This window comes from Anopheles coluzzii, chromosome 2, assembly GCF_943734685.1.
Source record: "Anopheles coluzzii chromosome 2, AcolN3, whole genome shotgun sequence".
Taxonomy (NCBI): domain Eukaryota; kingdom Metazoa; phylum Arthropoda; class Insecta; order Diptera; family Culicidae; genus Anopheles; species Anopheles coluzzii.
In genome coordinates, this window is record NC_064670.1 from 84,191,443 (window position 1) to 84,219,375 (window position 27,933).

Below are 27,933 nucleotides of genomic sequence, written 5' to 3' on the forward strand. Positions count from 1 at the left end.
TATGTTTGTTTTTTATGTCCGATTCCGGTTTCCGCTTTTTGTTTTATTTTTTTGGCTGGTTGGTTTGGTTGGGACTTCCCTTTGGTCGGAACCGCCGGCCTGCCGTGTACGATAGCACGATAAATAATGAATTAGGCCTGCCAGTGTGGGTTTCGGGGGTCACGGGACGGGATGTACGAAGTTCCCAGTGCCGATTCCACGCCCTTTTCGTGCGCGTCCGAATCCACATTAACTTATTAAAACCACCCAGCAGCTAGGGAAGCGTCGTCCCCGGGAACGTGTGCACAAGTGTCAAAACGTTGGCAGTGGGAAGACCCAGAAAGAAGTGGTTTGCTTTCTTCTTTTCCGCCACCTTTTGGGATCGTTTGTTTGATTTTCCACTCCCGCCATTCGCCCCCTTTTCCGAGGGAGCGATTCCGATGGGTTGCCTCTTTTGTTTCAGATCAAACCTTAACCGCAACGCAACGAGAAAGGCCGGCCATTAGATTCATTATTTATTTAAGCCTGTTGCGCGTTTTTGTGGTTGTCAGACTAGTGTGTGTGTGTGTTTGGTTTTTTTTCAGTTTGAGTTCATTTGTTTTTGCCCCAATCAAGCGGAGTATCTTCACCCGGAGCCAGAGTGTCTTGGACGTGGTCCGAATTTGTTTGTATTTTTTTGTGATTTTGCTCCCCGTCGAAGAATGGGAAGAAAAACGAAAAACCGGAACGGTGGAGATCTGTTCCCGTCGCGCTGCTCTGCCTGTTGCGGTTGCCTATCGGGCTGCCATCGCCCGGCTCCCTTAGCGGTTTGACAGCGACTGCCTCTCGTTTCCCACCTTATTAGTCTTCGGCCATTCTGGACGCTCACAAATTTCGGGGTGTCGAAGTGGCTGAGAATAGGGACAATATTTGAAGGCATATTAACACTCCGTGGAAAGATTATTACGGATGAGCGAGTGCGAAATGATGGATCGATCGTCGGACCATGGGGTTACATCGCGATCGATCAATCGATCGATTGGTTGGAGCGATTTCAACGCAACAATGGTGCGCAGCAGACGTGGGACGTCAAAACGAGGGTCATAATAATTTAATTAAACCGTAAACCAAGTTCGTGGTTTCGCAAGCATGCAGGGTGGAAGCTCACTGGGCTCGAGTGCGGTTTTGAGTGTTTGATGAATGTGTTTGTTTGTTTCTTTCTCGTTCCACGCCTGCAGCTGCTCGTTAGCGGAGGACAGACGACAACCGCAAGCTCCCAGTCACCGATCTCCGCCACGAACGCGCCCTCGCTCAGTCCCGGTGGTTCGGCCACGGGGGCTCCGTCCGGTGCCCTCAGTCCCGGGGCCGTCTCGCAAACCTCGCAAAACAATGCCTCCCTAGGTGGTGGCGGTGGTGGTGGCGGAGGCGGCGGCGGCGGCGGTGGTGGTGGACCCACGACATCCTGCTGTGAGAATGGCCGCCCGATCATGACCGATCCCGTGTCCGGGCAGACGGTTTGCTCGTGTCAGTACGACTCCGCCCGGTTAGCGCTGTCCGGGTACTCGCGCATTCCCACCGGAAGTGTCGGTGTGTACGGGACGCCTTACCCTTCGACGGAGCAGAACCCCTATCCGAGCATCGGTGTGGACAGTTCCGCCTTCTACTCCCCGCTGGTAAGTGTTTTTTTTTGTGTATGATTTTAGTATGAAGCCAATAGCGATTTTTAATTAATATTCCAGCTTCAGAAGAATCTTTTCAGTCAATAATTTTGACGGATAAATAATAATATAACTCTTTCAATATTAATCTTCTTGGCAAAGATTGAAAAAAATGGATTTCTTTCCCTTGATTCATGTTGAAAATCCAATCAAAATGTAAAACTCTCTTCGAAAGCCTATCACCCCGAAAAGGTTCGCTTCCGCCTTATCAAAACTTAAAATTCTTAAAACGATTTCTTAGTCGGAAACTTTTCCTAAATCTTTGTAAAAAGCCTAACCCAACAACGCCACATCAACTGCTGCGACTGGTTGTGGCAACATTGTTCGCCCAAGCGAGCTTGGGGCCACTTAATGAGGCCAGAATTTCGCATTCCCGTCACGAAACCACTCACTCGATAATTTGCCGGTTTTTCATGGGTCCTTTCGTTCTGGTTGCGTACGCACCACGGTCGGTTGTCGTTGTATCTCCTTTGGGTTGAAAAATTCTCCAACGCGTGACCACCCCGCTTCTTTTGCTCTTTCTCGTACAACAAAACCGTCGGCAAATAGAATGCGGGCTGCCGGCCCGATTGGATTCTCGCTGCCGGGGCGAAGGAATGGCGGAAAGATAATGCTGAAATGTGGAAGTAAGTGAGTGCGAAAATGTAACAAAAATACTGCATGTTTATGGCAGACGCAGATTATCCTTTGAGTTCTTATGACGTGGAGGTGGAGAGTAGAAAAAGCAGAGCAAACAACACAACAGCGCTACAATGAAAGTGAAACATCCGCAAGGCTATTGCAAAAGATTGTTTCGGAACTTCTTGGCGAGAAAGCGTATCTAGGACACTGAAACCTCCAATAGGATTTACTGCTCTCTAACGTTAAAGAAACCTTTAAATAGATTTTGTTTTTATTTATATAATTTGTGATGAGTAAATTCACTTTATTCGATTGGATTAACACTTCGGTTGCCTTAACATACAATTTAAGTTAAACTGTTTAAGCATGATTCCAAAAAAACATTTTTACATCCTGTAAAGATTGCAAATGCTGTCGAAACTACAATAAAATAACTTTAATATTACCTTGTACAAGACATTAACAACCAAGTGTATTTCCACTCTGTTTAATAAAATAACTATACGCAATTGGAACGTTCTACAATTACAAAGCAAAAGCTTGAAACACCGACTTAGTATAAAGGATTACCCATGTAATGCGGATGCAGTGTGGCAGTGCATTTGCAAAATGTTGTACTGCACTTCGTAAAAGGATTCCACAAATTCACGCTGTACCTTACATGCGGTTGTATGCGGTGGTATGTGTATGTTTGTGAATGCGCATGCGGCATCGTTCGTTTGGCTACTGGAGGGAAATGGCGAGACACTGACCAAACACTTAGCATCGGTAGTGTTCCGAGGTGCAGACGGATGTGCAGCCGCTAGTCTCGCCAGCCACCTACCCTTCCGATTTCGTCACCTGCTATCCCGGGCCCCGGGTTTCGTTATCGTTCGCATGGCAGGATCTGTGGAATGCAAAACCTTTCCTCTAGCTCCGTGTTTGGGAGTCCTGCGGGACGTGAGTGCATTTTTTTTAACCTCCGTTTTGTTCTCAGTCCTTAGCGTCTTGCCGCCGAGTAAACTGCAAACGTAAAGCACAAGCATAATAGTAGTGCTCCCCAAGACCACCCATCGCCTTCCTGCCCCGCCAATGTGGGTTTGGTTGGCCTGTGCAGTCGTCGTTTGCCGGCCCCGTGTACTTAAAATAAATGTATAACAAGATGTAAATTAAACCCCTTTCGCTATAAATACGAAATTACCCAAATGGCCGTGGCTTTCGCTCGGTGTCCGGCGGTCAGACGTTCGTGTTCGTGAGTTCTGCTGCACGAATATGTGTGTGTGTGTGTGTGTGTGTGTATGTAGTTATGCTGGGTTCAGTCTAGAAAGCAAGAACGATAGTCGCACCAAACACTAATGACGGTTTTGCTTCGTCCAGTCGCTGGACACACTTGAATCCTTCTCTAAGGAGACACGTTGTAAGCCGCTCTATCCTCCGGCCGTCCGTCTGGCATGGTGTTGCCACTTGCTGCCACATTATCTACGGATAGGACACGTTCTCACACATTCCTTTCGGCCGCACGCGGGCGAAAGACTTGGGTCGTGGGGCGAACGGGAAAACTTTTTCAAACTAAGTAGATTATTGGTGTTCAATTTCATACCGAATAATATCGCTGGAATGCTTCGGAATGCAGCACATGGACCCTCCACGAGCCACCATGAGTTTCAAGTTGCTCGATCTCGAGTGGGGGAAAAGTTTCCCGGGGCCCCGGGATTAACAATCCGTAGAACGTGATGCATTAGAAGGGCGCGCGAAGGCTTCGCGCGTAAGTGAAGAACAGAAAACGATCACTTGAATCGCTTAAACTGACCGTGGCGGTGACCGTGGGTCTCTCGCCTGGGAAAGCAACCCAACAAAGTCGCACAAATCGATGCTGTCAGACTGAACTGATTTAACAAACCATTATCGCATTAGCGCAACAGCCTAGCAGAGTTTTGAGGCGATTTCCAAACAGCTTACGATGTCTTATTTGGGGGGAGGGTTGTAAAACATTGTGGGGGAAGAGAGGTTGGCCTTTTTGTCCACTTTTGGTGCACTTGTGTCAGTTGGTGAAACAAATTTGTCTCCTGACATTCCAACACGGCGCTGTTTAATGAGTTTAATGCCGAATTTAGATGTGTGTGTTGCTGTCTTGCACCACCACTCCGTTTCATGTTAGAAGGTGCAGCCGTTTCTAAAGCATTTGCTCGAACGAAAGGCCCAACAAATGAAGCAAATAATTGTGACCATCAAGTACGTACGAGAAGTGCGTACATTTTGCCGAGGGTGCTTAAGGAACACCCCTGGGGGAAGGGTCCTCCTGCTGCGTGCATTCGATATCATTATTCCAATCGTGACATACGGTGTCGGTTACTGACACCGGAGAAAAGCGTTTCGATGGTTTATCGTTGGCTATGGCTTGAAATTGGGCCTGGAATTGATTTTTACACCAACAATCAACAGCACTACGGTTGTGTGAAAGTGTAGCGTAGCATACCACACAAAAGGGACGCGTTTGTCAGCAGATAAGCTATTAACTAATTATGTCACCCTTTTCCAAAACGTTGAGGGATGAATCAAATCACCCACAAAGGAACCTACTTAGCGGTGTTGACGCAAAGTCTTCGATAAGAGTGCTGTTAGTTATTTTGGAGGTCTTTCTCCGCGTCAACCTCATTTGGAGCTAAAAAACACACGACAGGAAACAGTTCCTTTCGCGTGAGTGTGTGGCCAGGCTTCCACCTTTGCCCATCGAGTGAAATGCCATCAAGACGAACGCACTGATTATCGACGTTCATAATTATGCCGAAACACGAATATCGTTTTGTGCTGAAACGTTGAACAAAGATTGTTATCGGTTGTTGGCATGATAGCGTGCCTTTTTTTCCTGGATTGAAGTGGAACCCATTTCCTATCCCCCCTTCTGCGTATGTCGCCGTGACGATAAACACCTTTTTGCGTTCTAATGTGTCACCGCCGATTGGAGGTCCTTCACTGCAACAAATAGTTGTGCCCCGTTCTACATGGCTCCATGAGGAAATTGTGTCAGTAATGAATGATATAAGCTAGCAAGCAAGCTTAGCACAAGTGCGTAGAAGTACTATTTCCAGCATGATGTTGCTTGTGTATTACTAATAAGCCAAACGTAGAGGAAAGGTAAGGCGGTTAAATAATGGTCTAGGTCTTCCAGTGTCCGTTGCCAACGTATCAACGGCACCGGAAGCGCTACAGAAAAAAGCAATCAATTATGACCCGGTTTGCATTTACTTTGATTTACCAAATGCTCGTGGTGCTCCCCCCCCCCCCCGCACCTGTATATCTTGAATGTTTTAGGTTCCAATCGGTTATCGACAAAAAGTTCTGCCCCTTTTGCCGTCTGCTCGATTGGATCTCGATTGCAACCATTCAATATTGTTCGTGACAGCAGTGTGTTCGTTTATTTTTTTATTTTTTCGGGGGTTCGTTTCGGCTTAACTTGAAACGCAGCGTTATCTACGCTATCGTTACAGACGCCCGTCAGCGATCGTCATACGGTAACGTGTACGTCAGTTGAACCGCTCGCGATATGAAACGGTGGTTGGAGTGGTAGTGCACTCCACCGTGCCAGGATGCCTCCTGAAGAGTGCTTGACATATCTTGACAGCGAACAGCGGAAATCAATCGATGCGAAAGAGTTTGAAACGCTTGGTTCCGGGATCGGGCGCTGGTGAAGGCTTCCTTTGATGCGCTTCCAATTCGATTCCAGGTGCTTGGTTCGATTCTAAGCTTATAAAATAGCGAATGAAATACGATTTGACACAAACATCACTCTCGACAAGGGTATTTTATTTACGTGCCGTCTTTCACTACTAACGATCCATCATGCATGGGACGGAGGGTAATGGTGTTTACCAAAAGGGATATTTATTCCGATGTTAAAGTCTGGTAAAGTTAAGCATTTCAAGCAACAACGAAAAATCAAAGCAGTTTTCCAGTAAATAATCACCCAACACTTAGCATCACGAACGACCACTAGCGCAGGGTGTACGATGGAGCGTGATTTAATTTTAATTTTTATTGCGCACACTCTTACGAGCGCTCTCCTCTAGCCCTCTGCGTGAAAATACATTCCACTTTGCGCAAGCCTCGCAAGTTGCGGAATCCATTGATTCGCGATCTAATCTACCAATTCGACCGCAGTTATCGGTGCGGTTGAAGCGCAAACCCATTTTAACACCCACCAACGACGCACAAAGAGAGAAAGAGCGAGAAAGAGAGAGATGGAGAGAGAGAGAGAGAGAGAGAGAGAGAGAGAGAGAGAGAAGGTGCAGGGCTGTTGCATGGTTTTACGATTTACCATATCCATTTGTGCACGTACCACGTTGCTTGAAGCAAGACGATGGTGCGCCACACATTCATACGCGAGGCAAATGGCTTTAATGAGAGGAAAATTAAGGAATTAAAATAAGAGCAGTTGAAGATAGGAAGAAGCAGCAAGCACACACCTATGGAACAACGAAGAAAGAGCGAGGGAAAAAAGGAAACAGCGAGTGAGAGAGAGGTAACTTGCAAAATAAAAAGAAGACATTGAACATTGGCAAGAAAAGTAGCAAAAATCGAAAAAACAACAAATAAAGAAGAAAAGCGACACAAGCACACAAGATTAAGAGTGTGGCCCAGCGCAACAAGCACCGAAAACAATTTTGCTTAATTATTCGACCTGGACCACCGAAAAAGCCTTTCGCTAAGGGATGATACACCAAAAAGGGGTCAACTGTGAAGGTCTTCCAGGCTTTGCGAGGGCACGCGAATGCGAGACGAGACCAAACAATGCAATACACTCACACAAAAAAGGGCCCCCCATTGGTGGAAGGGAAGGAAGCATTGGAATGAAATTTATTTGCTGAGAATAAAATTAATTGACAGTTTCATTTTATCTAATTTCAAATTTACTTACGATCCGCGTGTGCCTGCTGTGTCCGATCGTCCCGTGCCCAATCTTCGACGGGGTGGCGAAGGCTCTCTGCTCGTGTCTCTTGCTTTCTTTTTGCACCGATTCATTCTTTTTCTGTGCCTCCTGTGTTTGTGCATCGTACCGCATGCTTTCCGGTATGGTCGTCTGCTCTTTTGCAGACCGCGATCGGCTTTCGTTCGATATGCGAACGACTCATTTACATTCATCCCATTCTGAACCGTTTCGCGCTTCCTTTGCTCTATGCCTTCTGAGCCAGCTCAACCTGTCATCACCTTTTTGGGGTTTTGCGATCGCCACTGCCGACTCGACCCGGGTGTGATCGAGTATTTATAGATAGGTAGTGTACAGTGCTGTGTGTTGTGTGCTCAGTCCTCTGTCTGTGTGGTTTTGTCGACGGCACATCTTACCGAAATCGATCGTCTAACACCACTCTAACAGCCTCGCCTCCACCCTCGGGTGTTTGGTGTTTAATCGAAAGGGATGCAAGCCGTTGTTGTTGTTTTTTCAAACTCGAACGGTCTGGGTCGTACACCGGTTTGGAAAAAAGGGAATCATTAAGGAGTTTTATTGATGGTGTTGTGCTCACCGACACCGGCGTGCCGGGAAGGAAGAGCGGGTCCCATAACGAGGTGTAATAATGATGGTTCGAAATTTTAATATTCCAACTTCGAGGTTCGCGCTGAAAGAGTTGGCCACCCAGGGGAATTTTTGGGTTACTGCTGTCGGTGGTATTTTTTTCCACCTCTTTCTTTTCTGTTCGGCGGTTGCCACCGGGATTTTATTTCCGCTTTGTTTTTGAAGGAGTTTTTGGGCCTTTGCATGGCACGTGCATACCGCGAGGCCGTCCGCTTCGTCCATCCGGTTGGTGGTCTTCGGTTACGGCCAGCACAGAGCCGACCAAACGGGCCAACCACCCACACAGGTGGCAATGATGTGGCAGAGGTCCTACCGAAAATCAAAAAAATAAGAGGCAAAAGATTGAACGAAAAGAACTGGTAGGCCCAATTAAAAGCAAGTTCCCCTCTTGCGCCCTTCGTGCTGGGTGAGTGTGCAGCACGTGCAAAGGAAAGGCAAAGACCTTTCCCTATCTTCACGATCCATTTTTATCGACCCTGTCGTCACCATCGGACCCGGCCCACCTACAAGCGCCCGGACGTGAACTGAAGCTTAAAAGTAAAATGTTTTATCGCTGTCGCGCGGTACTTCAGTGTTCGTTTTCGTTTTTCCTCTCTCCGGTTGGCGGTGGTATGTTTCGTGAGGTCTAGAAGGCAATTAATTTTCATGTCGTTTGCGGGAAAACGCAAAACAACGAGAGCCCATCAAACGCTCGAAAGATAAAAATAAATACATCATCCACTAAATACACAAAAGACAGCCGAATTGGTCGTGGGTCTGATCCGGTAAACGAAAATCTCATTGCAAACCAACGGATTTCTAATAGCCGCAGGGGGAGAAGGGGGAGCTGAGATAGAAGCACATAAAATTAATCTTAATTTGCATCTCAATTGAAGGCAACGGAGCGAATCATGTTCAAAAGGTCTTCCGTCTGCTTCCTTAAAGCAATGTCGCTAATCTTTGCAATAGCCTAATTTACTTATCGGCAATGGCCGTTTCGGAGGGCGTATGCAAAACAGCTTTGATGTTGTAACGTGTAATTAGGAGTATATTTAAGATTTGTTTTACGTAATGTGAGAGCCATTGCATGAATAAGTCAGTCAAGAATGATTTATGTTTAATGAGCCCAATTTTTAAATGGTAGTAACATCCTATTGTTTGCCATTATACGCACAGGATATTTCAACAGTTTCAGTTCAACAGCTTTAGTTTAAAGTTCTTCCATCGAAGGTAAATGTCACATAGCATCAATAGATTAGCCACCTCGATTGCAAACAACTAATTACCGCGTATTGTATCAGACGATTTAAATTCCATGCCAACTCATTACATCGATGTGTCATTAGGATTAATAATGAGCTTCCATTGGGAAAGGCATAACAATTCACTGCACCCAGCAACAGATCGTATGTTCTGCTGAGCCCAAGTATAGCTATTCCAGTGTTCTTTTATCTTGCAAATTCCGCAACCTCCACCGTTCCTGCGGGTGTCAACCGTTTCTTTAGGGGACATTTTTGTTGTTGTTATTTGTGTCCTGGGTACCACAATTGGGGAATGTAAATTAATCTTCACCGCTGCACCGCTTAAGTTTCCCTTCCCGGGTTGGGCCATCCGAGACGATTCCTTTGGGAACGAATTGGACGCCCGCAAACGCGCTGCACTGCGAGCGATCCTGTTGGAAAAGGTGAGCTGGCGGGACATGCCGACAATTCCCGGAATTCGTCTCGCGAATGCTTGGCCCGGCTCCGGCTGTCCCTAACCCTAGACAGTTGTGGGTCCCATTGTTAGGTCCGTGGTTCACGCGCTCACGATCGGATGCTAAAATGTGCTGTAGCCGCCGACAGGCAGCTTGCGGATGCTGTCGCGACCCTTCTGCCCCAATCGGTCGCGTACGCTGGCAGCGAATCGCGAAACACCCCAATTCAGATAGTTCACACCGATTGTGTGAATCCAGCAATATAAAATGTATAGAAATCGTATTTGTAATCTTCACCACCGTGTGTGTGTGTGTGTGTGCCGAGATCGAATGGATCGTTCTTGTTGCTGGTCGTTGCAGCGTTGCAACGCAGTGCGATCGAGGACAAGTTTCGGGGTTTTGGGATGTTTCGTTTGGGATTCGTTTCGTTCCCTGCCTGACAGCTCCATAGAAAGCAGCAGGAGTCGGCCACATTGGTTCAGGTATTCGCGTTTTTGTTGTCGCTTGTGTCGTATTATTGTGTGTGCAGCATGGTGTGCAGCCATTTTTCACGAGCAGTATTCTTCTTGCTGGCGTGGAATTATCACATTCCGCCCGTGTGCGGTGTGAGAAGGAGGTGGAAATTAAATTTAAATATTTTATTGAACAAACAATCCAAATCCATGGTAGGAATAGAAGGGTCATTGCCAGTGGAATTGCGCTAGTTTTTCAATCTTTACAAAAAAAATCAGTTTCAGCAGTTTCAATGCAGAAATAATAAATATTTTTACCAAAAAGCCCATCAAATTGTGAGCCTTGCAGGACTTTGGTTCTGTTTCACTACCGATTTCCAGAAGAAAACTCTTTGTAGACCTTTACACCACGATCGCTTGCTATCGACAGCGTCGTTCACGTTCCGCTGAGACGGTGTTGATGCTGCCAGGTACGGTGTGCTGTCGATTTCGCGGTATCTAAATCTGCGTCGAAGTATATTTATGAATGGAGTGGTCAACTCGTTTCGATGAGATTTACACTCGGTACGTGCACCAGAAGTGAATGGTACCACATCCCAGCACGTTTCATTCTCGCGTCGTTTGCAGCAATTTCCTGTTCGAAGCCGCACAGGACGCAAGAACCGCAACACAGCGCAACTGGGAGTGGAATCGTACAAAATCGTTTGAAGAAAAATTACCTCGTTGACGGTTTGGGAGCTCTTGTGTCGGACGATTTTCCAGTGGCGATAAAGGAAAGGGTCAATTCGCAACGTCTCGCGCTCTTGCTTCTGTCGCTCGCATTCGCTGCTCGAGCTGCCGTTTGCTGGCAAGCGACTGCTTCCACCCACCGAACGACACATACTCGCCCGCTCAGTTTTTACGCTGTCCTTTTCACGACGATGTACCTTACCGAATTGCTGCTCAGAGCCATCTCGGTGGCACCAACCAGCGCGGTGGCGGCGATTGTCGCGCTGTGCGGCGGTGGGGGAGAGCTTGGCTTTGTTACAGCTTTCATATTATATTTATCTGCCCGGGAGATGCGTGAAGCCCGTTGGCCATAAATTGCCACTTTGACTTGTGTGTCTGAATTTACTGCCACCTTTTCCCAATTCACCAGCGGGGACCCGGGACAACTAAACATTCATTGAGCGTACCGTCGTGCGGCTGACCGTCGTACCAATCTTCGCCCCACCGTACTAAAGCTGCACAGCAACGATCTTGAGATCGTGAACAATAATAATAATATAAACATGAAATGAAGCGGAAAATAAAAGCACGTGAACGATCGTGAACGTTGCTGCGGTCGTGGTAGGACGATCTGTGTTAGCTTTATTTATTTTGACAAGCTCTACAAATTGGAATGGCATTGTTTCGTTTGTTAGCAGCGCATGGTGACGATCCGTAACGCAGGTCATCGGAAATTGTACGATCAAGCTAGTGCACGATAGGTTACTCCAATGACGTGTGAAACAATTTAATATCGCTAACAAGACACAAACGTTGGTGGCACCAGGAAGAAGCGATCTTTTTTTAATGATCACTATACGAAGGAGAAAATAATTACCGCTATACAAAAAAAAGATATATGAAACTGAAACCGTTACTTTAATAGAATTTAAACATTCCCAAAACGAAGTTGTTTTTGTAGAATTTGCATTGCTCTTTGTATGAAGCAAGTCGCCTCACTTTAACCACCAGCTATCGCATTTTTCATCAGTGTTTGTTCGCAAGTAAAAACATACACAACATAAATCTAACATCAAGCCGGCAAGGAACCACTGTAAAAAATTTCGAAACCGAAGGGTGAATCTAATTATCATTAAACTACTCATTACAAGTCTGGAACCCCGCAAAGAAAATCCAGAAACCGTCAACAAAACGCTTTACCCAAAATAATGTACCGCCAGCCAGTTTGCGCGCTGGTCGTTTCGTCGCTTGTTGGCCGTTGTAATCGTTTGTTTCATTACAGCGGCAACGAAGAGTGACGGCTGCATCCAGCGCCCAGCATATTGTGCTTGTGCGTTTGCTCCACTTCCCTGCACGTACATGTAATTATGATAAGCAGCGATAAGATGAACTGCAGAGTGGCACGATCGGTTGCAAGACGGCCGCCGGTACCAGTGTACGGAGTGACAATTTTTGCATGCGCTCAGGAGTTTGGCAGCACAACTGTCCGAACAAAAGCGAAAAGAAGTTGCCGACTGCCTTGCCGACTGGCTTCAGATGCAGATGCAGCGGTCATCAATCAAACAGTGAAAGACTCGGGAGCCGCACCCGAGTCTTGCCCCCGGTGGCAGCTGCAAATGAGTGACAAATTTTCCCTTTTGAACGGCGAACTGTTGGTTTGAGGACTATTTTTTCTGCTGCGTTTGTATCGCTTCCAGTTTTGCACACTGCACTCAAATTGGCAGCATTATTTGCTGTGAGGCCAATATGCGGCGCAGTTGTGAAGTTCAATTAACTTGCATTGCACCCTGCATGTATTAGCCCCACACAGCTCCACCTAGCGCCGTTCACTGTCTTTGATCAAGTTGTAAAACTAATCTTTTCAACACTCGTTGTCAATGTGGAGTGTTTTTTGCTATCCTCTTCAGCTGTTTCATTGCTTCTCAGTCGGGCACTGTTGCGTAGTGTGGTAGTGTACATTTGTTTTTTTGCACATCACATATTTCTTTCACGTTCTTTTTAGTTGCGCACAAATCGACTCACCGGGACGCTGTATGAGTGGTAGAAAATGCTGTGTACTAGTTAAAAAGAAAAAAACATATTAGAAATAAAAAAGACACTAAAAACAAGAGAGAAAACGGGTGGTTGAGTTTCCAACACAGCTAATAAACCTTCCTGCTGGTGTTCGAGTCACAGCCGTGCCTAATACATTGCCGCATATTTAATGTCACTCTGATATTGTCATTAACACAACATAAATTCCGTTACTATCATCATAATTCAGGGTAGGTGATTTTGTTTCTACCTTTCATTCCCACCACCAGCACCAGCACTTCCGCCGGCAGTTGAAGTTGAACCATTTTTTTCACGCTATACCATTCCGCGCTAGCGGCTACCGTTATTTAGTGTCTCCATCGACCTCCTGCGGACCCCTTCGATCCGAAGCGTGTTCGGTAGCCGTTTGCCGTATCTTTGGCCGGTTTTTGTTGCTGTTGTTGGATAGGGAGTTTTATTTTGCTTTATTTTGCGGACCACTTGCCACCATCTTGGGACGGTTCGACCGATCGTTTGCTTCCGGACGCACCGTTTGTCGCACTGGTGTGCTAATAATCTTTATCTGCCTTTTGAACAATCCACCTGAGCGTTACGGACGATTAGCGGATGTTGAAGCGGAGCGTATTGAAGCGATTTGTGATGTGCAAGCTAATAAATTCGCTAAAACAGCTCTATTTTATTTTTGAACAATCTGACGAAGTGAAGAACAATTGAAGAAACAATGATTGAATCACATTAAAAACTGATTAGGCAGGGGTTTCTCGAACAAATACAAGGAATATTTTATCACCATAACAGACATTTTTAACCATTTTAAACACCATTCAAAAACCCGCAGGCCGTTATGTGTCAGAGCTCAAAATCCGGCAATGCGTCCCGTGACCGTGTTAATCCATTCCTATTCCGGTAACTCTTGCACGGCCAGAACCTTTCACCAGCGGTCAGAGTCGGGTTCGGTCAGATGGGATGGGTTGAGTATAATTTCTTAAAATATGCAATTCAATGAATGTAGAGCAGGATTATGGTGGTTAAATTAAAAGGATTTAAGCTCTGGAAGGGGTTGTAAAATTTCGTTTTTATCGCCTGATTTATGCAGAAACTTTTTTTTGCTTGTGCCCTCAAACCCATTCCATGGGTGTCTGGGTTTAGTTTTTGCATTCTCATTGAGCACGTTCAGCGCTTCGTCATGCTTTCTTTTTTACTTTGTCATCTTTTTGTGGAGGATTGCTTTTATAATGTTCATCACCAATTGCATAAAGGAAATATCTTTTGCCACAGCAGATTTTATAACAAGTTTGCACTAGCAGTTTTCGGTAGTGATAAGAAAGGTTCGGTCATGTTAATCGCCACATTTATAGCATGTTCTTGATGACTGCATTATCATCGCTTAAGTTTGATCTTCATTAGCTAACACTTGTCTAGCCCGAGAGACGGTTAATGTCTGTCCATGAGCTGGCCCAAAATGTTGGCTTATTAGATTAAGGCTAGTGCATTCCAAATTTTGACCTTAATAAATAAACAAGCTCACAAGCGAGGGGAAAACGGCAAATGTAAAAGAAAAAAAAGTACCCTCAAAGCTCGTAAAGACGCTCTTGTACATTATTTATGATCCGGGCTGCGTATAGAAGCTTCGGATCCTAAAACGGATCCATCGCATATAGAGTTGTTCTATGCCGAGGATGTGCCCCGTGAGGCGCGAAAAGAAAGGGGTTCGACGTATCGGTCCGATGAGCGAGAGGCGCCTCGGGAACTAGATCGGGCGGGCAGACGCTCGTGCGGGCGCTTGGAGTAGCGCGGCGTGATACACCGTACATGGCGATTTCCTTTCATTAGCACCTGCTCCACGGGTTAAACGGTCCGAATAACCGAACGGCCGTACTTAGTAGTGTGGCTTTGAACATGATCGGGCCCGGGCGAGCTGCGAAGGAAAGAACGCACAAACGAGCATGCACACGCACATCAATTCCCATAAAAAAGGAACACATCAGTCGCGCATATGATGTGCGATGTGCGTTAAAGAGTAATTTTTCCATCAACGTCGAAACGCGTTCTGCCTCCCTTCAATGGTAGCCCGCAGAGCGGGCCCTTCTCGGCCAGCCCTAAAAACTGGTGCAAAGTAGCGTGGGAACACGGGGTGCGTTCCGAGGGGCATGGAAGCGAAAGGTGAAAAGTACCAGTACGCAGCGAAATACACTCCGCAGGAATTAATAACTTAATTTTTATCGACGGAATGCCACTTTTGACCGTGTCTGGTCGACTGGTTGTTTGCCTGTTCGGGCCACGACGTCTGAGCCGACGACACGATTCTTGTTTGCTTAGTGCAAACGAGCGCCCGGGCAGCATTAACGTTCCCGCTGGTTCACCGATGCGATATAAATTTATTAATTATGAACCCAAACGGCTGGACCGTGTGCCGCACGGGGAAGAACACGAATTCAAGATGCAAGGTGTTTCTGGGCGACGCTTGGCAGGCTCCCTAGGCTGCTACTCTATCTCCTCGTAAAGGGGATCACTCTATGTCGCTTATCATAAACACGTTAAATATGTCCTTCTCATTCGTGCGGCTTAAAACAGCTTCCCGAGAAGTTCTTGAGCTCCCGCTCCAAAATCAGTCCCGGTTTATCTGCGCTACGCGCGGCTTCCTCCCAACAAGCTCCGTGCGTAAGACGCATGAAGATGGCAACACGTGAAGATGGTCCATTTGTTAGGCTGGAACTGATAAATGGATTGCCTTCTTAGCTACCGGTATTTTTGCTCGCTCTTCTGCTCGTCTGGTCAAAGCATCGGCACCAAAAGGAGCTGCGGCGGAAGCCATTCTCTATCCACGAGAAAGAGAGAGACAGAGACAGAGAAAGAGAGTGAGAGAAATAAATGTATTGCTAATAATCATAATAATGTGTGATAAATAATACAAAAAAAAGGAAATAAAATGCCCGTCTGTTCGCACGGCCGGGCGTACGAATGTGCGCAAGAAATATATTGGCTAACGTCAGCACAACTCAATATCGCGTTGATGAACCGTGCGTTCGACGCGAGCGATCTGCGGGCAGGGAAGGTGCACCCATAAGTAAACAAACGAGTTTCTCCATCGGCCATAAACATACCGGCCGGTGTTCCCTGCCCGGACGCAAAGCCAGACGAAATGTGTGAGCGCATCAGCGCAAGTACCGGGTCGGGCTGGGCTGGGAGGGATCGTGCGTGAAATGAAGAGTGGCATATTATGCCGATTGAGCCAGGGTGGAAAAGTTGGGTTCGGGTGCGAGCAAGAATAGACGCCCAAGCCATTTCCACAACAGGGCAAGGAATGCCAATGCAACGAAACAAGTGGCGTTATTTCTATTGCGAACGGTTGGAGCAAAGCGGAGCATAAAAACGGGGGGAACCAGTGCCGGGGAAGACAGCCAACCATGCCCCTTCGATACAAATAGCCGGAGCACAAAGGAGCCCCCGATGAGCGATGAGGTTCCCGGGTGGTGACGCCATTCTCTTTTAATACCCTTTTATTGTTGGTTTTATAGCTTGTAAAAGGATACCTTCGTATCACCTTGATGGCATTTCGGTGGCTTTTAATTGAAACATAAAAAATGTCGTACGTCCATGTACAACGGCAATAGCTGCAGCAGCAGCAGCAGCAGCAGCAGCAGCAGCAGCAGCAGCAGCAGCAGCAGCAACAGTAACGGCAACGACAACAATGCGCCTGTGTGCATTTGATTCGTCTCAACTCCTGGTTGTAACTGATCGTTTCCGCGATGCGATACGATAGTTTTGCTCATTATCGTAAACTGTTTTGTACTGCTTGATGTTAGGTTCAAGTTGTCTGCTGACTGCTGTGGGAGAAAGTAATGGTGTAAGTAACATCTTCGGACGATTTTTGCTGTTGTCGAAGAACACATTATGTTACAATAGAAATGGGCTATTTATATGTTGAATGGCATTGAAACACTCGTTTTATAAGTGTAAAATAGTTTATTTCAAACAAATGAACACAGCAAACAAGTGTTTCACATACAGACGTCACACAACCACGCACTAGGTTCCAAGCGATCCAATTCAACAAGATCACGATACAGCCGAGTGACTCGCTGATATAAACGCCACAGTGTTTATAATTTTATGCACAAAACATATTTGGTTTTAAATAAAATGTAATAATTAAGAACTCCAGTTTACGGATCTGTTATGAGCCTATTAAAACATGCGGAACAGGTTGTTTAACCCTCCGAAAGGGTTGGAAAGAGCCTCAACCAGCAGAAGTCGGTCAAAAAGTTAACACATGCTGAGGGTCTGCACACATACGCATACACCTCGTCTGCAGGGTAAGCGAGTTTATGTGTGTTTTAACAGTTTATTTATTTTTTCCCCCTACCTCCTTCGTTCTGTTACGTTTGGGTTTATTGTTTAACGCTCCAGAGTGGTACATCGTCGGGAAGGATTCCTTCGCTAAAAAATTTCCATGAGTTGTTGTGGATTGTTTTCACTGATCCATCGCTATGTTTCGATAATTAGCGTTAAGTGAGAGAGAGAGAGAGAGAGAGAGAGAGAGAGAGAGAGAGAGAGAGAAGCGGGAGTAAAGTTAATATTCCCGATCTTTGTAATTCATTCTACAATGCAGCAAGTTTTTCGGGGGGAGTTTTGTTTTCCTTCCTTCGCTTGCTGTGGTGCAACGTGCAGTAACAAAACAGAAAGACGAAAGATAATCGCTTCTGAAAGCATACAGGTACAAAAAAAAATTATACACTCCATAAACAATCGGAAAACTCCCCCCCCCCCCCCTCCCCACAATCCCCCGCTCAGTGGTGCTAACGGTGAAACGGATCCGTGGGTGAGGAAAAATAAACACCATGAGATGAGTATATTTGTTAATCATAAAAACCGGAGTGCAAAAAGGGAGCAACTACAAACAAGCATGCCTTGTGTCGTTGTTCTTTGGCGACGCTGCACACTCTCCCGCTCTCTATGGTTCGTGCTGCTGCTTATTATCTGCGCCACTCAATCCGGAATTGGAACTGCGAACGAGTGTGAGAACGAGGGGGTAGAGGAAGGCCTTCGGGTGGAGCAGCAGGGAAATGAAATCACCACCATAAACGTACTTGCAGCATAAACGAGACACGCTCACTTGCATTCGCACTCGCAGCGCAGAGAGGGTAGCAAGGGAGACGCCCGCCGTTCTGTGCCAGCCCCAGAAGGGAGGGGAATCGTTGCATTGCAAAACAATAATAAAATCATAAAAGTGTTAATTGTTTTGTTTTGTCCGGGCTAATTCGAGCGGACGCGGCTAGCGGCGTGGAATGTGTGGAACGCGGCAGGAAGCCCATCACCTATCAACACGCCCTCGGCAGCGCTCGGGTTATGTGCTAATAATGCCCGCTTGATCGCAATCTGCCCTCGGTGGGACGAACGAACGAAACACATCGCATTGGCCTCATCTACTTAAGAAGCTATGGTTCGTTTGCCGTATGTGGCAGTATTTTCAATTTACAATTTTGTGTGTCTGTGATGCTTTCATTACCGAACCAAACCTCCCCCTCCGAACCAAAACAGAGAGTTGCCGAGAGTTCCGTTCGTCTTAACATAGGTTCTGTTGCTGCGAGCGCTTGAACAACAATTTGAGCATATGTTTTATCATCCTGTTTGCTTGTCTTTTCTTTCACCTTTGCAGAGCAACCCGTACGCCCTGAAGGACAGTGGGCCAACAAGTGATATGACGGCGTGGACTTCCGCCGGACTGCAGCCAACGACCGGATACTATCCGTACGATCCAACCTTAGCTGCCTATGGGTAAGTCGAATTGACACACACGCACAATCACATTTCTACAAATGCTCTCCAATGCTTGTGCTGATAAAGTATTGCCTTTTTACTCCCACGTTCACATCGTCTAGAAAAAAATTGGGGGAAATCGCGACGAGGGAGTGAATGAGAAAATAATTTATCGGCGGAAATTCGGTCGAAGGACAGCACGCTCACGCGTGCTCGAGTGTTGAGTCTCCCTCTGTGTCCGATGTTTCCTTTCCGGAGGTCGGCAGAGGAAGAAGAAGAACAAAAAAGTGGTTATCGAAGAGGATTGGTTTGGTGGATTGTGATTCAATTTGGCCACCACTAGAATCATCCCCGCAAGTTACCCCTGCTAACGAGCGGGAAAAGGAAAGTAGTTACTTCCTTCCTGCACTTTCGCTTGGGAGGTTCATTATTATTAGCGCTACTTGTTTTGGTGGAGTTTTCCCGCAATTTTCCACCCTAAGAACTCGTGCAACCGAAGGGGCCTCACTGAATGGGTCAGGGAAGGATGTACATTTTTTTCTCTCTCTTTCGTCCATTGGTCTTGTCGATTCCCCTTGCCGACTGCTACCGTATGGAACGGCATACGTTACCCACTGGCCCGGTATCCTGGTGTGTTTGAGGTGGAAAAAGAACACATTCCAGCAGCGCGCCATAACTCATGTTTCACTTCCGAGCAGGATATCGCGTGAACGCGGGAAGCGGTGGCGTTGGTAGTGGAAACGAAAGATTGAGTTTCCATGCATGCTTCGGGTGGTTGTTTCGTGGCTTAGATTTGTGGTCACCATTACCGGGCACCGTTTGGTAACAAAAAAAAACCGTTGGCTGCAAGCGCTGGTATCGCAACTACCGCCGGAACATGGCGTGACGAAAGGTAATTCCTTTGCGTATTGACGCCTTTTGGGTGGCCAATAATCAAACGGCTTTGCTGGATCACTGACTTAAAACTATGTTGCACCCATAAAGCGGTCTTTATCGATGGGTTAGAATTTATGTACTAGCTTTCTTTCTGGAGTTTACTATAATTTGCAATGGGGTTGGGAGTTGTGAGAAAGACCCCATTACGGTACCACCACTAACACAGACACGCAAAATGGGAATGTTTTGCGATCTCCTCAGCCGGGTCGTGTGCATTGTATATGCAAAACATCTGGTGGGCAAAAAAAGTAGGAAATGAGTCGAAAAAAATAATAATATACAGACGTATTCCGGTTAATGAAAGTTGCAGTGCAGGGTAGAAGAGAGTTCGCAGGGGCTATCGGTGCATATAAACGATAACAAAGATTGGACGTTTGTACACGACAATCGCTCATTCGATCACCTTAACGCAACTTCGCACTTCCTTGCGTTACAGCGTACAAATTAGCATAAACGCTCCACGACCGGGAACGGGCCTGAACGCGTGGGGGCTCACTTTCGGGTATAACTAATTATAATCGAGAAACCAGGCAACGGGGCGCTGGAATGGAATTTATGTGCTGCACGCGCATTTCAAAGGTCCCAATGTAATGGCAATAATGCATATTACGCCACAAGTAAACAGAGAAAACACTGAAAGCATCCGCCCCGTCAGCCCCGCCAAGTGGCACACCAGCTGATAAGAAAAATGGGCCCAAGTGAGCTGCAGATGATGCGACAAGAGCTTCGAAGCGCTGACCTTAAAGGAAGGTATAAGACAACGGTGTCCGTTTTATCGCGTTGTTTCAGTTATGTGGAAATTCCATTGTGCGGTTTCGCTGCATAGGCCGCAGCTGCATAGGCCAAAAAAAAGGTGAAGGTGAGCGTACGGCGCGGACGGTATGCAGCCTTTTCGCACCTGTCTAAATTTCGTGACAGTTTTGCACCCCTTGTTTGCAGAGAGCCCGTACAAGCGATACGTCTTCGATAATGGACTTGAAACATGTGTTCATGTAAGTCAAGCTCACACGCACACAGCAAGATAATATTTGGCCTCTTCAGTACTTCTGTATAAACAAAAAAAACACATACATTAAAAGCCTCTTTGCACAGGACATCGGTTAAAATAAACGTTAACATTCATTAAATTTCCAATAAACTGAAAATGAGTTGGAAATAGAAGGGGAAGCTTTCTTCCCCGATCAAGGTTAACCATATTCATTGCATTCGTGTTGGAGTACATGTGTAACGGGCTCTTGTGGGGTTTTTCTTCTTTTTTTCTTACGGACATGTAGACCCGGCTTAATGTGCCCAGCTCATGCTATCGTGTATGGTGCATGCATCTATCAGTATCAAAGTGCATCAACCGTCGTGTTGTAATAAATTCTATTTTCACATTACTTATTTGTATCGTTTAAAATCAAGTTTTCTTCTGCAGCTTCTGGTTCGCCTTGAATCTTCATTAGTGCCGAAACATTAACGCAAATAAAATGAAAATGAATATGAGAAACAAACCGGGCTAAAGGTAAAGTCAGTTGGTAGACAGCAACTGCAACGCTTCGGGGTAAAAGATCTACCATTAAATCTGTTCTCCGCTCTACTTTCGAGCCAGCTCCATCGCCAGCAAGAATCGTTGCCTTATAATCAGGGATTATTATAAATTGCAATGCGTGAACATAAATATCCCATGTTTTGATTATTACCATATAAATGCATTACACACACACTCACACGTGCACGCATATTAACACATCGGATGCCCGCTCTTGGCGACCAACGACTGGGGTCCGTTAGCTAGAAAGTGATAATTTCTCGTCGCTTCAGCACTATACTTTGGCAAGAACTTTACACTGTCTACCATGTGCTGCGGATGGATTGCTGCCGAGCGGAGCATTGCTGCCACCATCCGACATCCATAATCACGGCAAAATTATGCAACGCACCGTGCCCTTACGTTTCCTGGGCGGTCTATTGTCCTGCCGAACGTGGATGGCGCACCCGGCTTGGGCACACATTTGCACAAAACTTTGCGCTGCCAGTCCGTTGCTGGACGCGATTGAAGTGTTGATGTGATGCGAGAGAGCAGAGGGAGAGATAGCACGCAACTTGCATATGCACATTTAATTTTTAATTACACACCATCGCCCAGCTCGCTAGTATCAGTAGGACAGCATCTTTGCTATCCAACGCCCTCTCGCTATGCCAGGAGAGGGGCGTTCCGGTGATCTCGGATGTCGGGAATGTCTGTACGTGGTTCGCCGGGAAGTGCCATTGCCAGTTGGGCTGGAGAGCACGCTGCGAGGGCGATTCCGGTGAGAATCATTTTGAATAACATATGAAGCTATTATGTTGCAATTGGGAAAACACTCAGGGATTGGCACGGAAGTGCAAGCAGTCAGGCACAATCCCCATCGTACTCACAGTGCAACATGGAATGCTCAGTGCACCGCTGCAGTGCAAGATTTGATCAATCCGTGCCGGCGTCCCGAAACGTATAGCACCTGTACGTGCGTGCGTGTGTGTACAACATAATTTCGCGTGGAACGACCAAGCCACCGACGGGAAGGAAGCGGGTAAACTGGGAAAAAGGGCAGTCGTTTCTGTTTTGCTGGGCGATTGTGTGGCGGTCGCAGCTTGTTTACACCGTGCAGATTGCCGGTTGTAGCTGATTATTATGATGCTTTGGAGAGTTACGCTCGTGAGCTGATTAATGGGCACACGGTTGGCAGGTTTTGGAAGCGTCGAGAGCATCACCAAAACAGGAAATAGTACCCTCTTGGAGAGATTATACATTTAACAGCGTCACACATTGATTTGAAGCGTTTTGAGGTTCGATGAGCGATGAATTGGTCGGACAAGTACCGATGGTAACAAAACGATGTGCTGTAGCAATTTTTATTGCCGTATCAAGTGCTACATGACAAAACTGTGCAGCCTGACCATTAAACAGCGACTTAAGCAGCTGAAAGTGCATGTTGGCTCGTCAAGCTTAACTGCGTCGCCCTTCACCTCCACTCCGCCAACAATGCCGGTACGACCCCGAAAGCTTGACGTAATGCTTTAATGGATAAAAATGCTCCCACCAAATACGTGATCCGGTTTTGGCTTCTAAGGAGCAGACTGGCCCCGCCGGTACGCACCACCACCACTGCCATCAATTAAACCGATACAAACCGCTTCTTCATCATTCCCGTGTGCATTAAATTGTTATATTGACCATAAACAGCAGCCATCATAAATTTTGCATTCACCAAGCAAAACAAGAAAAAAGGATCACTTTTGGCCTTCTATCTAAGGTGGATTTTACTGAAGTTGATGCACCGCAGAAATGGATCAAATTTGTTCGGCACCACTGTTTTCGGTGCCTTGCTTTACGTTCTTCTTCATTACCTTCGCTGGTTCGTCCCGTGTGGGTCACGATTTGCGTGAGCTTCCCTCCTGTTTGCGTGCCCGCCGGAAGAGAAGAAGCCAGTTCAATCGACATACCAAATTCCTTGCTTAACATGCGATTGCCGTTCCGTGATGGGCTGGTATCAGTCACTCGCGCGCTCCCGAAAAAGTTAGCTACCGTTTATACGCCACCCGCCAGCGTCGCAGGCGTTGCCAATGATGATGGTGACGCGATAGGGAGGTTGGTTTGTGGCCAATAAATATGCGGTGGTGACCCAACCCGGTGAGCTGTAAAGCTGTAACCGAACGTGAAAGAGGAAGGGGAAGGAGTGCGGGGATGATTGGATAAAATTTGTCATCCCAAAATATCATGTCCATTGTGGCCGGGAGGGAACCTCCGGAACGGGAGTGATGTTTGTTTGACATGCATAAGCTGAGGATGTTTGACTTATCTAGTATCGATTGCGACCAGCTCCATGGACCCATGGACGATTGGCACGGTAGCAATGGTGATTAGTCGCCTGTTGACTTTCCGTGTAAACCGAGTAACCCGAAGTGTTGAACTAGGTTTTAGGGATGTTTGAACGGGCGTGTGGCAAGCGATGGAGCGTTGTCGAAAGTGCTAAAGCTGTGTCTGTCATCTTTTATGTGTAATGATCTATGAGGACACATTTTTGTGAATGAACTGTTGTTGCGGGCTAGATCTGTGGTGTTGCACACTCATTGCGGATACGAGGCGCTTACGAGGACCTCCCTTGGCCATTCCTGAAGCAGCATGCAATAAATCATCCGCCTCAAAAAGTTTATCCACCCCTTCCGACGGCAATTGCGCCCAACCGTAAAGAGCACCCAATTATAGGTCCTACCCCCGAAATCATCACAAGCAAACAATCAATGGCCGAATAATTGTGCCGCAATTAAGTGGCTATAGATCTTTCCACTCTTGCTTTTGCTGTTGGCATTAGACTTATCGCATAAATCCTCCCTATCTTCTCCCGAATTTCAACGCACAAAAAAAACGGGCAAGCAAACAGAATGAATCCGATGTGAAACCCTCCAGAGAGGCACAAAAACCTTCACGTAGCTACGTTTCAGCACCGTCAAGGGCAAGCTCCAGCCGAGCCTTGTGTTCTGATTTATCACACTTCGAAGTCTATTTTCTTACCGCCCTTCCCCGTTCCTTCACGGCCTAGACAACGTCCGCTTCGTCTGTGCTCGGCCATGTTTAGGATTTGCTTTTTTTAAATCGATCCAACTTGAGAAGCGCCAGCGAGCGCCAGGCTCAATGACTGCATATGGCTCCAGATGGTAGACGGCGAATCGAATCGGCCACCAAATGGAGATGAACATCGTGCTAAACAAGTGCAAATCATATTTATGGGTATAACTCACGTGCTCAATCAAAACAGACTCCCTAAATTGACTCCTTGCCAAGCACGAACGGAATCGGTGCCGGGCGTCCTTTGCGCGCCTTGGCAAAAGCGGAAGCACAAGATCCTTGTGGCACAGCGTTGGAATGGAACGGTTCCAAGAATCAATCTGATAGCGTTTGCACAACCTCGGCAGACCCACGCGCCCTCACACACAAACACACCTACAACTGGCAAATTTATCGTTCTTGGAGCGTCATTCCTCGCTGAATCCATTCCATCCGCCCATCGATCGGGTACTTTGGGCGCACAATCCAATCGGTGGAGGGGTCCCTTTTTCGATTTAATACCGATGAAAAATCGTGTTTCGAGCGTTCGGCGACCAGGGTAGGAAAACCGAATGAAAACGCCAATTTGAAGGATTGTACCGAAACTGGGAAATTTGTCAGCCACCCCTTAGTTGCGGGACCGGTGATCCTTCGCCGCCGTCCCGGTACAAAGGATGCCTGTGTGTGCTGGGAAACCTCAATCTGGTTTTCCTCCGGCACAAGAAGCTCCACGGTCTTTTTTTTTGTTGTTGTGTGTGTTGGTTGTGTTCTTTCACTTATGCTCGGGTGCGCTCGTTCTTCCATGAAGCGAAGCTGCTTTCACACTTTCCATCCGATGAATGCGCGGAAAACAGTTTTTTTCGCATTTCTTTTATTGCTGGCCAGCGGCACTTTACCATTCGTTCGTGGGACTGGCACAGTGAAGCCCCAGGAGCACGTGTTTGTGTGAAAGTGGTAGAATTTTCACACGAGCAATTCCCCCTGTGCCGTACCGTTGGTAAAGCGGGCGCATAGGAAAAATCGGTTGCCAGTGAACAGTTTTCATTCGATTTCACTTTTAACGACCATCATCGGGGATCGATTTCGGGTGTGGAGAGGGGAGGTAGGGACTATTGAAAAGCGAAGAAACATCATTGTCAAGTGGCACATGGACAGATTTTCCGAGCAGAATAAGAATAAGGTGCATTGAAATGGTGGGTAAAGTGGGAGGCCTTGGTATACTTCCCTTCCCGCGCGTGTGCGTTAAAGAACGTATGTTAAAGTTGTACCATAAGCCGTCGTATCGAATTTCCCAGCTATTTCCGTGGGAGACTCACGGGCAGGCTGGAATTTGGGAGCACCTATCGTGGAGTAGGTCTCCGTTTTACCCCAAACCGAACACCTTAAATTTCAACAGGTTCAGTATCCGCATTCAGTGCGACCTTCTTACGCGTACATACCTCTCACCCTTGCTGTTTGTTGGTTACATCTTAATATGTGAAAAAAGGTAGGGATTTTCTACTATACTTTTAGAACCATTTGCTTTCAAGATTTGGAGCAGTCTTGTTGAGAGCCTACGATCACGTTAGCTGAATATATTGATGTAGGGAATATTCATTCTTACCTCACGCCTGGTATGAATGCTGCATGTTTCGCTTTGGAGTGGATAAACTTTCATACGCCGCAAAAAAGGACGCTCTTTGTCAACGAATGGGAAGAGGTAGAAGAGGATAAAGAAGCATCGAGGGATATTTTACCTATCGATTGAAGGAATAAGAAAAAAAGCACACTCCAACGTGTGGAAAGATCGGAAATAAACCGCGTACAAACACGGCTCCAGGAAAGGATCCTCGCGACCGCACTCATCCTGCCGATGGTCGGGGAAAATGTGTTAGAGAAAATCCGGTAGCTGGAGGATAGAGAGCGAAAAAAAAAAAGATACCCCCCCCCCCCTCCAAAGGGACCGATGGATAAAGCGACGTATTCGATAGACCTTTGAAAGGCACTGGTACAACAGCAAAAAAGTGAAGTTCTCACAGTAACACCGAAGGGCCGAAGCAACAACCGCACTTCGTTTCACTTGCAGGACACGCGCCTCGGGGAAAGTAAAAGTTTTTGAATTTTTTATGGGCTCTTAAATCGTTTTTCAATTTTTTATTGAATGATATTTTATTATCGCTCCGCGTGCGTTGCTGTTGTCCGGATCGGGCGCGACGGAGCACCGGGCGCCGCTGACGCGTTAAAGCGTCGGTTGCACTTTATCCGCACCGTTGTCGCCAGAAGTTGTTTGCGGAGTTCTCTCTATGCGGGAAAGAAGGATATTTGAGGTTTGTATTTTTTTTGTTGTTGCCATTTCAATGTTGTATGGAATCCGTCCTTTTTTGCTATTGCTCATGCTGTTGATACAATTTTCAATCACACTTTCATGGGTGGATTTTTTGTTTTGCCCTTCCGTTTTTTTCTTCTTCTTTCTTTGCGATTGATGGTCATTTATTTTCATTCGATTCGCGTTAGTAATGTTGTGTTGATGGGGTCGTTTCGGTAGCGGTGAAATTGATGGACGAAATTGAAATTGCAAATATGGTAATGAAAACGCTGGAACGTGTGCAGATATTTGAGCACTTAAACCCGTGTGGTTAGCGTGCGGGGGGTAAAGCGATTGTAGCGGAATTATAACGATCTGGCTGGTTATGGTTTCTTTGTGACGATAATCCTGCGTTTCCTGGCGGGCATTTTAATTTTGATTTTACGATCCAACATGACCCCGTAACGATCAATGTATCGAGCCTGGTATCGAGCGGCGGTGAAAGGTGTCCATTTTATGGCGCCGGTCGTTCACAGTGCATTATGCCGACGGGTTTTGGATTGATTTGGATGTTTGCTTGGGCAACGCAATAATCGTAAAGTCAATTGCAAATGGGCGGTTTGATGTGTTTGTGAGACATTTATAACTTCATAACAATGGTTAAAATATGATGGAAAGGCTCTGCCAAAATAATACTTTTTTGTTGATTTTCTTTCCCTAATATTACCCGTATCGTGTGCATGTACATGCAAAGTAATAAAAAAAAATGTTACTACAAATTTACAGACGCCCAATTTCTACGTAAATTTCATTATGCAAATAATTTGCAGCACGCAAGTTGCGTCCCATTTTCACTGCCCCAGCACGGGAAACGTGTCCCCCAGTCAATCCCCGAACTAGCTTGCCAGTCAATGAACAACGCAACGAATACTGGTGACAACAAACATCGAATCGAGATCAAACCCATTTTCCAGTGCTCGTTGTCCTGTAGTGTTCTTGCAAGAAGCGGTCTTGCGACCGATGCCGGATTACCGGATTCTGGGGAACTCTCACGCCACACCAACACCACCAAAACTGGCGTTACCAACCAAAAACGGGCTGGCGACTGATAACGGCACCGAGATGGCGACGAGATGGGGCCGACGAGATTGAATCGAGCGCCATGCTAACGAGAGCCTGGGCATCACGGTCCCCCCCTGGGGGGGGGGGGGGGGTTTGGGAAACAACATTTTCCTCTGCGAAGAATGTTTCGAACGAAAGGTTTCGAACAGCGGATCCTACCCCTTTCGATGGAGTAAGCAAACCCCTTCCCGGACAAAACAACCTGATGCCCCTTCGGTGGTGTCCATCGTGTCAGCGGTTGAGTAGTGGCGGGTTTCCGCAGGCTTCGATCGCTCGCTCGTTACACTCGTTCCTTGCGATGGCTTGCGGCGATGTCCTCGACAGTAGTGGCGTGCAGCGCAGGATGAGGCGTCTGGTAGGTAGGCAAAGCGCCAAAGGGAACGGTGTGAAACTCGTTCCGTGTGTCGTCGTTGTCGTCGTGGTCGGGCCGCCCGTCCGTCCATCCAATCCCCGAAACGGCCCCGGAGTGAATCTGGCGGTGCAGTGTGCGCTGTCCATTGCATCCATCATTCCCTTTTGGTGGACGGGGTCCCTTGGGCGAACGAAGCCG

At 46.8% G+C, this 27,933-nt stretch overlaps 1 protein-coding gene across 2 annotated transcripts in view; it reads left to right on the forward strand.

Annotated features, from left to right (window-relative positions):
* LOC120948484 (homeobox protein araucan-like) overlaps window positions 1-27,933 on the forward strand; it is a 104,568-nt gene that overhangs the window by 49,591 nt on the left and 27,044 nt on the right. For both annotated transcript variants that reach the window (XM_040364861.2, XM_040364862.2), the window contains exons 2-3: window positions 1,197-1,631; window positions 18,374-18,492. In XM_040364861.2, the coding sequence (XP_040220795.2) occupies window positions 1,197-1,631; window positions 18,374-18,492 (554 nt within the window). The remainder of the gene's footprint in view (window positions 1-1,196; window positions 1,632-18,373; window positions 18,493-27,933) is intronic.